This window comes from Schistocerca cancellata, chromosome 1 (assembly GCF_023864275.1).
Source record: "Schistocerca cancellata isolate TAMUIC-IGC-003103 chromosome 1, iqSchCanc2.1, whole genome shotgun sequence".
NCBI lineage: Eukaryota > Metazoa > Arthropoda > Insecta > Orthoptera > Acrididae > Schistocerca > Schistocerca cancellata.
In genome coordinates, this window is record NC_064626.1 from 253,303,754 (window position 1) to 253,315,232 (window position 11,479).

General features: G+C 37.7%; 1 protein-coding gene across 2 annotated transcripts in view; it reads left to right on the forward strand.

Annotated features, from left to right (window-relative positions):
• LOC126170534 (TNF receptor-associated factor 4) overlaps window positions 1-2,630 on the forward strand; it is a 602,024-nt gene extending 599,394 nt beyond the window's left edge. For both annotated transcript variants that reach the window (XM_049920733.1, XM_049920734.1), the window contains 3 exons: window positions 470-588; window positions 783-938; window positions 1,319-2,630. In XM_049920733.1, the coding sequence (XP_049776690.1) occupies window positions 470-588; window positions 783-938; window positions 1,319-1,516 (473 nt within the window). In that variant the 3' untranslated portion in view covers window positions 1,517-2,630. The remainder of the gene's footprint in view (window positions 1-469; window positions 589-782; window positions 939-1,318) is intronic.
• Window positions 2,631-11,479: the final 8,849 nt, after the last annotated feature.

An 11,479-nucleotide genomic window follows, 5' to 3' on the forward strand; every position in this document is an offset into this window, starting at 1 on the left:
CCCAAAATGAACTTGATTCAGAAGATTTAATATTACCCTCCTTATTGTCTCTTACCTTTATTCCTTTGTGCTGTTAATTTAGCTATTGTTTCCCGTACAGATGATTGCAATCTTTGTTAATTTCTGAGCAACAACATTCTCTACAGTTGAGTGTTTAGTGGGATCAGTAATGGAAAAAATACTAGCAGCAGGTATACCAGTGATTCAATACCAGCACATTGATTGGTCTTAAAAGTTTGAACTTAAATTAGTTTTTCCAAACCTGGCTGCAGAACAACTTACACATAAAGAACAAGTGCATAATTATTAGTATTCTTAAATCTGATGATCATTGTTTTTCAAACCTAGAAATATCACCAGGAGGCTGGAATAATTGAAACTTGTTAGTGAAAGCTATTACAGTCACAGTTGTCAAATCCTGGTACTGTAATTTACAAATTATCTACAGTTATGTTATTTACTTTTTCAGGTACTCTTATTTGGAAAATCACAGATTATACTTTGAAAATGGCTGAAGCAAATACCAAAGATGGAATGGAATTAGTCAGCCCTCCATTTTATACTAGTCAGTATGGATACAAATTGCAGGTAAGCACCTTGACAAAGTGTAATTCTTGCAAATGGCACTTGTTAATTTACTCCAAGCAGAATAATGTAAAGAAATTTATTCAGAGTTTGTTTGCATAAAAGATATTACATTATTGAAACAGATATTCTATTATATGTAACTTACAAAACAATGATATTATTGTAATCAGCTTATTATTTGTAATCCCTTCTAGGCATCACTGTTCCTGAATGGTAATGGTGCTGGTCAGGGATCTCACTTGTCACTGTACATAAAAATCTTACCAGGAGAATATGATGCGCTCTTGCGGTGGCCTTTTTCTCATTCTGTTTCCTTCACGCTCTTTGACCAGGCACCTGTGCCAGAAAAGGTAAGTGCATGTATCAATTTGGCTCAGAAGAAGTATCTGAAGAAAGTTTAATGCAAGAGTTAACTTATTTTTCTTTGACTAATTTTATGCTGTAAGCGTATTTATTGCTGAATGTCGAAAATAGTAATTAGTGACACTAACTGCTTAACATCATTCTGCTGCTTGTGTTTAATTGTAATCATGATTTCCCACTCAAGGTAATTTGCATATATGTTTCTCAAATATTCAGCAAGTCACTTAAATTATTAGCTTAACTGTTGTTAAAATATGTTTAATTGATGTGTATATTAATGATCAATTTGGAGTAAAGACAAATCCTACAATTCACTTGACATTTGCTATCTGTCTCCACTATCATGAAACTTTGATTTCTGTTCTAGGCTTGTAACATTGTGGAAAGCTTCATTCCAGACCCAACATGGAAAAATTTCCAAAGACCAAGTAAGGAGCCAGACTCACTAGGTTTCGGTTTTCCTCGATTTGTTTCACATGAGATGCTCAAGAAACGACATTTCGTCAAGGATGATACAATGTTCATAAGAGTTAAAGTGGACCCAAGTAAGATTGTGGCAGTGTAGAAAGAAATCATGCTGTGGCAACAGGCTCAGTGTGTGTTATTTTCAGGACAACAATCTGTGAGGACATTCGTGTCATGGACATCTGAAGTGTGTGGTGCATTGGCACTATTTGTGATCAAAATGTTAGTAATTACCTATTGTAGATAAGTTTATGCCTGTGTCTTTCTTTGATATTTCTCTTCATGTAAATATGTACAGTCTCCCTGTTAGTTGTATATTTGTGATAAATCCTCTGTTCAGAATAATGAGTGATAAAAAATAGTCATACTGTGTATAGGTATCAGTTATATGGTAGCCATTAAGCAGTAATGAAAAAACACTGTAGTAGTTTCAAACTATTTGTTTCACTGTACATATGATCATAAAGCACAACTCCAGTTTCGTACTAATTTACAACAACAGTTTGTAGACAAAGGATGTTTGATTTAAATAGTTTCATATTTCATAAAAAAAACTGCCTCTCCATTACACAATTTCTCAGGGAATGAGTAGTGTGAACAAATAGTTATGCAACTGTAAAGTGTTAAAGTCATATTTTTATGCAGAATCTTTATGTTAAAAGATCAGTTAAATGGTGAGTTGTAAATAATTTAGAATACAATGAGAGAGAAAAGTTCTCCAAAAAAACTTTATTTAATAACAGCAAGTGTGAAAAATGAAAGCATAAAATACTACATTGTTCTTTAACTTACAATGCACGTGTTTTTACCTTTTAGTGCTGACTGACAAAGGTAAAAAGAACTGTAAAAATCTATACTGAAGAAAACCACTCATATATTGTTCTTAACAGCGAGATAATTTTGTAAGCTGAAAGTCAATTTCATCTAGTGAGTATTAGCCAGATACTGATATAAGGGTTTGTAGCCAAAGATAATGCACATTTTTTTCTGGTACGTTGTGCAGTCATAGAAATATGTGGTAGTTAGAATCTCAGGAGATGGTGTCATTCATCATTCCTGTCATCAAAGCTGGAGACAAACCAAAGGACCTGTAGTTGATTCTGTATGCAAATTCATGCATGAATTCAATATGTGAGACAGTTATAATGTATCTTTTTTATGATGATTAAACTTTACTGCAAGTATCTTTTGCTTAATAAAGATGTTGCTCTGAAGCCACTGATGTTGTTATACTATTTCATTGACCACTGCTAGAAGCTGATATCCAACATACTATATATTTCAGTAGCAATTGTGATTTAAAATGTAAACCCCTCAAGTCGGTAACCTGATTGTGTACTCTCCATCTCAAGTAAAATGTACTGCTCTGCCTTCTGCTGACTACTTGTCAATTACGTGTAGTGATATTTGTGCTGACACACCTTAAGAACTTATGTTGAAAAGTGAGATGGAAAATATGAGGAGCCACACAATGTCCTTTGGAAAAAAAAAAGTGATACATGAATGTATTTAGAAGACTACTAAATATTCCTATGCACAGAACATTTATTGTTAATCAAACCATAGATAAAAAACAAGGGAAAGTGGACATATAAAAGTGAGACTTGTAACAGAACTGCTGGTTACCAACAGGAAGAGACAGCAGCATAGATTTTTTTCTTTTTTAAATATATCACACTGAAGGTTCATTTTATGCAGTCTTGTATGTTTTAAATGTAATAAAGATGTATTGTTAATGGGTCTGGAAAAATCAAGATGTTCGACAAATAATTGCTGCATCAGAGCAATTTAAAAAGAAATTCTACTGCCCTGTACCATCCAACCATGTCGTCTTTAGCTAGTGGACTAGCATGGAAGCTACTGGCTTGAAGGTTTAATAGAGATTTTGAGAACAGGAAGGTAGATGGGCTTCAGATGCCATAGTGTTCATATCACCACAAAGATCAGTTATTTGGAAAGACGCTGTCACTGCCTCCTAACAGGTGCAGGTCTGAAGCAGAATTCCACTGCCTGCTAAAAAGGAGCAATACATACAATTTGCAGCTGGAGTGACTGGTTCGCTTGAGTAATGACGAAATAGGAGGAAGTGTTACCATGGATTGCAGTTCTGTGGTTGCTTGCTCCAGATTACACAAGTAACATTATTTCTTAATGGCCACCTAAGTTCCCTTCTAGAATGTTCATTCAAATTGCAAACTTGACCATATTTTGGTTATTCTTCACTAATTATCTGTTTTCTTGATTACCCTTCCAAGTACACTAAGGTCTGTCTCGGCCACAATATAACTTCATTTAGACCTCTCCACATTCCCTGTCTGCTTACTTACCAAAACCTCACATATGAATTGTGTCATAACATGTTAACACACCATACAGAGTGTTCTTTTGGGTGATGCCTTCAGAGTTTTAGTACTGTATTTACTCGAATCTAAGCCACACTTTTTTCCGGTTTTTGTAATCCAAAAAACCGCCTGCGGCTTAGAATCGAGTGCAAAGTAAGCGGAAGTTCTGAAAAATATTGGTAGGTGCCGCCACAACTAACTTCTGCCGTCGAATATATGTAGCGCTACACAGGCATGCTTTGCAGGCAGAAAGATAAATACTACAGCCAAAACCTCTGCGTCAGTAAATAAATTTAAAAAAAGGTGGAAGACAAGCTTTTTTTCTCCGCCCCGAGTTTCGACCATTGCATTTTCATACATTATCCAACGAAGTAAATACAAATGCCATATTGTTCATCTTCGAATGTGGCAGCATTTCAATGTACTACGAAAATCCGACTGGCAAAACTGTTTGCGATGTTTGTCAATATGGCCAACTCTACGTTCTGAATTTTTTTCCTACATGTGAAAAGAGATGGTTACAAATAGGAACTTTTATGAATTGTGAATCACATGCAGTATTCTCTTCACCATAAGAATAATATGAATATAAACATTTTGCCATGTATTCTTTCGTGTTTGCTGCTATCTCATTTAAATCCTGTCTGCCTAATAAACTACGAAACTAGAGTGAGACAACAGCAAATGTGGAAGAATATACATATCATGTCATGTTTATATTCATATTATTCTTATGCCTAATAGTGATACAGTCAGAAATGAAGCACGGCAATTGACTAGATTTTTAAATCTAAGACGATTCTAATTTCTGTGCAGAATGTAATGTACGAAAGAGGCGTCTCCAAAGATTTTCAAACGGAGAAAAACTTTTGCTAAACTCTTGTTCAGAACATCTTCTATCATATGTAGTCTATTATTTAGTTCTTGCTGATCATTATCAAAGAAAGCAGCAAAGAAAACAAATAGCAGTCTCTTGCCATTGTTTCACTGATGAGACGATTCCTTCCTTTTCTTTTCTTTTTTTTTTAAAAAAAGCAGCGGTAGCGCGCACAAAAGCAAGCCATGCCGTGAGCGGCGGCAGGTCATAAACACTCATTATCAGAATGCGACAAACAATGCATGACACAGTAAAATAATGCATTTTCAGCTTAGAGTGACGTAAACACCTATAACAAAGAGAACGGCACTTATCAGATCAAAGAAAAATAAGCAATCAACTCAAACCAGACAAAGCACGTGAAAAAGGAAGGGTACCCGTATAAATACGGACGGAGCGCCTGGCGCATAGCAATGGCTACCTGGTAAAGCTTAACTGCTACGCTTATGACTCGAACCAAACTACTGTAGCTGTACCGTCATTCATTCGACCTAAATTGTGTCTCATATTACTATGGACCAACTTTGTTTCGATTTGGAGGTGCGGCCTAAAACTTTTCTCTCCCCTTGAATTTCGAGTCTCAAATTTCAGGTGTGGCTTAGATTCGGGAAAATTTTTTTTCCTTGATTTCGAGTCTCATTTTTCAGGTGCGGCTTAGATTTGAGTGCGGCTTAGATTCGAGTAAATACGGTAAATCTCTTTTTTGTTGCTGTTGATTCTGCAGTCCTACTCAGTAGATTTCTTTAATTTTGAGAAGCCTAACCTAGAGACAGAAAATAGTAAATGTATCTTCCGCAGACATGAATATACAAAAAAATATTTTTCATGTGCATCTTCAATTTATTTATTGTACTTCCATGAACTGCTTCAGATATATTCACTCTAATTATTATTAGCAATTTTCTTTTGATTTGTACCTGCCCCAAAGGCCCAGGCTTTTAAATCTTTATAAAATAGTGGACCTCAACTCAGAGGTTTGAATCTTTGTAATTCCAGAAAAAATCATCTGAATGGGAATTGCCAAATTTAATGTCCCTTTTACCTTTTAAGAAGAGTACACCATGTTTTAGAACAAGTTGTTGTCCTTTCCCGTCCTTTATTTTTTAACCATTGCATAAACACAACATTGTACATGTCACACACATCATCTTCATCATCTACACTACAATATTACATGTGATCTATAAAGGGATGGACAGAAAAACATGGAAACACCATGAGAAATGCATGTTGAACATAAACGTGGATGCTAGCCAAAACTACCAGTTGCGCTGATGTGGTTGACCATGAACAGCACCTGTGCGAAGTCCTCAACACATTGTAAATGTCAGTTGTTGTCAGAACAGTGAGTGCGTTATGTTGGGCCTAAGTGAAGTTGAATGTGGGCTAATTGTTGGTGCTCATATGATGGGTGCTTTCCATAACCAAAGCAGCTGAAGTATTTTGTGTTTCAAGAGGCAACATACCAAAGAACATACAAGGAAAGTTGAAAACATCATCCACTAAATCACGATGTTGGCAGAAGTGTGTGTTGGGTCATCATGATGAATGGTCATTGAAGAGGACTGAGAGAAAAAATAAGAGGACAACAGCTGCAAAAGCCACTTCAGAACTGAATGTCACACTTGCGAACCCTGTCAGCGTAAAAAAATGGGGGAGGGGGGGCTCCATAAGGAGGGAATTGCAGGGTGATCTGGAATTTCAAAACATTGATTACTGATGCAGATTCCCATAACACAAAACCAGGCCTCACTCTTATTAAGTGTTTACGGTCTACTTTGGGGAGAAGTGTGCATGATTGCTACCCACCTTTATCGTTGTTATCTGAACCTGCCACTATTTTGCAGGAAGAATAGTATAGGGCTTCCCTCAAAAACCTACACGACCTATATTTATCCATTATGTGATGAATGAAAGCTGTCTTGAATACCAGTGGTTTCCCTACACTGTATTAGGCATGGTTATGTGTTGTGTTTTTTGGTGTTTCCGTATTTTTGCCCATACCTGTAGCTTAAAGGCTATCAGTTTCTCTTTTCAAGTTACCCAATTTCATCAACACAATGAAGGGCTCTAGTATTCCATACCATGACTTGGAGTAAGGAAAGCAGTTGTTGAAAAATAAGTGATACAGGATTCTGACCATTCCTGTGTGTCATTCAATCTGTGAACAGAGGAGAAATCTAAGTAGATATCTGGAGAAGACTAAGGTTTGCAGCAGAGACCAAGTAAATGGAATGGATAGTGCCTTGAAAAGAGGTTAAATAGTGAGGTGGTGAGAGTGAATTATAATAGGAAATAAGACACTGAAAGTAGTAGACCAGTTTTGCTATTCGGGCAGAAACATAACCTGTGAGGGCAGAAGTAAACAGGATATGAAGTGTAGACACAGTACCAAGAAAAACTTCTTTGAAAAAGAGAAATATGTTAATATCAATCACAAATTTAACCATTATGAAGTTTTTTCGCCTGTAGTGTTGCCTTACATGGTTGTAGACAGTATGCAGCACAGACATGAAGAAAATAAAAGCTTTCAGAATGCTGAAGATAAGATAGCTTGGATAACTAATAAAGAATTAGCAAATTGAATCGGAGAAAAGAGCTGGCACAACTTTTCTACAAAAATGGATAGATTGACAGGAATTGTCATGAGGAATTAAAAAGTAATTAACTTAGTACCTGGGAGAAAGTGGAGGGGAATAAATTATAAAGGAACACATCTGTTTGCATATACGAGGGTTGTCCAGAAAGTAAGTTCCAGTCAGTTGTGAAATGGACACCACAGTGAAAACCCGGTGAAGCTTTGCACAGATGTGTGGGGTAGTATCTCTAGTATGACTGTCGATCGCATCAAGATGCTCTTTTCAGTTGTGAGCGAGTAAAGGTGCCTAGAACAATGATGTCTCCTGCCAAGTAGAAGAGCTTACTGAGAGGCTTCGCCTTAATGAATGCAGCTCACCTAACACAACTGCCATGCACTTCTTTCTTCATGGCAATTCTCAGCTGCACTCTGCAGGGGCAGTGAAGACACTCCTGCAGCCTTTTCGATGGGAAGTGTTTGATCACCCACAACACAGCCATAATTGACTCGTCCTGAGTATCATCTTTGTTCACATGAAATGCTGGATACGAAGACAACACTTGGGAGCAGGCTACGCACTATAGACCAGTGTAGAGAATTATCGGAAAGCACAGGTGGCTGCCTTCTGTGACGATGGTGTTGGAAATTTGGTATAACGATCCAACAAATGTCTTAAGTTGGAGCGGCGACTATGTAGAGAAGTATCTGGAAAGTGTAGCAACTCTTGCAAATAAAATGTTTCTGATTTTCACTGTGGTTTCCATTTAGCGACTGATCAGAAGTTACTTTCTGGACAACCCTCGTTATCGTAGGTTCAAATGTGCACTGGTCACAGTAGTTATACATAGACAAAGAGACCTGTACAAGAAAGAATAGTGTGGAGGGCTGCATCAAAGCAGCCTTTGTTCCAAATTCATTCACTGTGTACTAATCTATGCTGCTAGGAGGACAACACATTGTTTAACATTGTTACCAAAAATCTCAAAGTTCTTGTCTGATTAACTCCAAATTTTTACATGGTATTGTAATAAATGCATATATGGACATAGGCTATATATGTTTTAAACAGGTTTTCTGTTAAAACAAACTGCGACTAAGAAAAATTTTGTGCTATAAAAATGTGTGGTTTATTTTTCTTTCTCATAGTTGGTCTTAACTACAATAGTAGAACTTTTAAACTGTCAGACAAATTGTTTTTCCCATATATATTTTACATCTACATGTTTGCACTGCAAATCGCAATAACTGCATGGCAGAGGGTTCAGTGAATCACCTTCACAATAGTTCTCTGTCATTCCACTCTCGAACAGCATGTGGAAAAAACAAGCACCTACAGCTTTCAGTGCGAGCTCCAATTTCTCTTATTTTACTATGATGATCATTTCTCCCTGCATAGGTCAGGGTCAGCATAGTGAACGCATTATTGTGGCCAAGATAGACACAAAGCCCATGCCTACTACAGTAGTACAAGTTTATATGCCAACTAGCTCTGCAGATGATGAAGAAATAGATGAAATGTATGACGAGATAAAAGAAATTATTCAGGTAGTGAAGGGAGACGAAAATTTAATAGTGATGGGTGACTGGAATTCGTCAGTAGGAAAAGGGAGAGAAGGAAACATAGTAGGTGAATATGGATTGGGGGGAAGGAATGAAAGAGGAAGCCGCCTTGTAGAATTTTGCACAGAGCATAACTTAACCATAGCTAACACTTGGTTCAAGAATCATGAAAGGAGGCTGTATACATGGAAGAAGCCTGGAGATACTGACAGGTTTCAGATAGATTATATAATGGTAAGACAGAGATTTAGGAACCAAGTATTAAATTGTAAGACATTTCCTGGGGCAGATGTAGATTCTGACCACAATCTATTGGTTATGAACTGCAGATTGAAACTGAAGAAACTGCAAAAAGGTGGGAATTTAAGGAGATGGGACCTGGATAAACTGAAAGAACCAGAGGTTGTACAGAGTTTCAGGGAGAGCATTAGGGAACAATTGACAGGAATGGGGGAAAGAAATACAGTAGAAGAAGAATGGGTAGCTCTGAGGGATGTAGTGGTGAAGGCAGCAGACGATCAAGTAGGTAAAAAGACGCGGGCTAATAGAAATCCTTGGGTAACAGAAGAAATATTGAATTTAATTGATGAAAGGAGAAAATATAAAAATGCAGTAAATGAAGCAGGCAAAAAGGAATATAAACGTCTCAAAAATGAAATCGACAGGAAGTGCAAAATGGCTAAGCAGGGATGGCTAGAGGACAAATGCAAGGATGTAGAGGCTTATCTCAATAGGGGTAAGATAGATACTGCCTACAGGAAAATTAAAGAGACCTTTGGAGAGAAGAGAACCACTTGTATGAATATCAAGAGCTCAGATGGAAACCCAGTTCTAAGCAAAGAAGGGAAGGCAGAAAGGTGGAAGGAGTATATAGAGGGTCTATACAAGGGCGATGTACTTGAGGACAATATTATGGAAATGGAAGAGGATGTAGATGAAGATGAAATGGGAGATAAGATACTGCGTGAAGAGTTTGACAGAGCACTAAAAGACCTGAGTCAAAACAATGCCCCGGGAGTAGACAACATTCCAGTAGAACTACTGATGGCCTCAGGAGAGCCAGTCATGACAAAACTCTACCATCTGGTGAGCAAGATGTATGAGACAGGCGAAACACCCTCAGACTTTAAGAAGAATATAATAATTCCAATCCCAAAGAAAGCAGGTGTTGACAGATGTGAAAGTTACCGAACTATCAGTTTAATAAGTCACAGCTGCAAAATACTACGAATTCTTTACAGACGAATGGAAAAACTGGTAGAAGCCGACCTCGGGGAGGATCAGTTTGGATTCCGTAGAAATATTGGAACACGTGAGGCAATACTGACCTTACGACTTATCTTGGAAGAAAGATTAAGAAAAGGCAAACCTACGTTTCTAGCATTTGTAGACTTAGAGAAAGCTTTTGACAATGTTGACTGGAATACTCTCTTTCAAATTCTGAAGGTGTCAGGGGTAAAATACAGGGAGCGAAAGGCTATTTACAATTTGTACAGAGACCAGATGGCAGTTATAAGAGTCGAGGGGCATGAAAGGGAAGCAGTGGTTGGGAAAGGAGTGAGACAGGGTTGTAGCCTCTCCCCGATGTTATTCAATCTGTATATTGAGCAAGCAGTAAAGGAAACAAAAGAAAAATTCGGAGTAGGTATTAAAATTCATGGAGAAGAAGTAAAAACTTTGAGGTTCGCCGATGACATTGTAATTCTGTCAGAGAAAGCAAAGGACTTGGAAGAGCAGTTGAACGGAATGGACAGTGTCTTGAAAGGAGGATATAAGATGAACATCAACAAAAGCAAAACGAGGATAATGGAATGTAGTCAAATTAAGTCGGGTGATGCTGAGGGAATTAGATTAGGAAATGAGACACTTAAAGTAGTAAAGGAGTTTTGCTATTTAGGGAGTAAAATAACCGATGATGGTCGAAGTAGAGAGGATATAAAATGTAGACTGGCAATGGCAAGGAAAGCGTTTCTCAAGAAGAGAAATTTGTTAACATCGAATATAGATTTAGGTGTCAGGAAGTCGTTTCTGAAAGTATTTGTATGGAGTGTAGCCATGTATGGAAGTGAGACATGGACGATAACTAGTTTGGACAAGAAGAGAATAGAAGCTTTCGAAATGTGGTGCTACAGAAGAATGCTGAAGATAAGGTGGGTAGATCACGTAACTAATGAGGAGGTATTGAATAGGATTGGGGAGAAGAGAAGTTTGTGGCACAACTTGACTAGAAGAAGGGATCGGTTGGTGGGACATGTTCTGAGGCATCGAGGGATCACAAATTTAGCATTGGAGGGCAGCGTGGAGGGTAAAAATCGTAGAGGGAGACCAAGAGATCAATACACTAAGCAGGTTCAGAAGGATGTAGGTTGCAGTAGGTACTGGGAGATGAAGAAGCTTGCACAGGATAGAGTGGCATGGAGAGCTGCATCAGACCAGTCTCAGGACTGAAGACCACAACAACAACAACAGGTCAGTTCAACAAACTATTTTTGCATTCGGAGGAGAAAGCTGGTGTTGAATTTCTGAGAAAATCCCACCATTACAAGAAATGTCTTTGTTTTAATGATGTCCACCCCAAATCCTGTATCATGTCTGTGACGCTCTCCCCCTATTTATCGATAATACAAATGTGCTGCCCTTCTTTGAATTTTCTCCATGTAGTTCATTAATCTTATCTGGTAAGGATCTCACACCATACAGCAACAC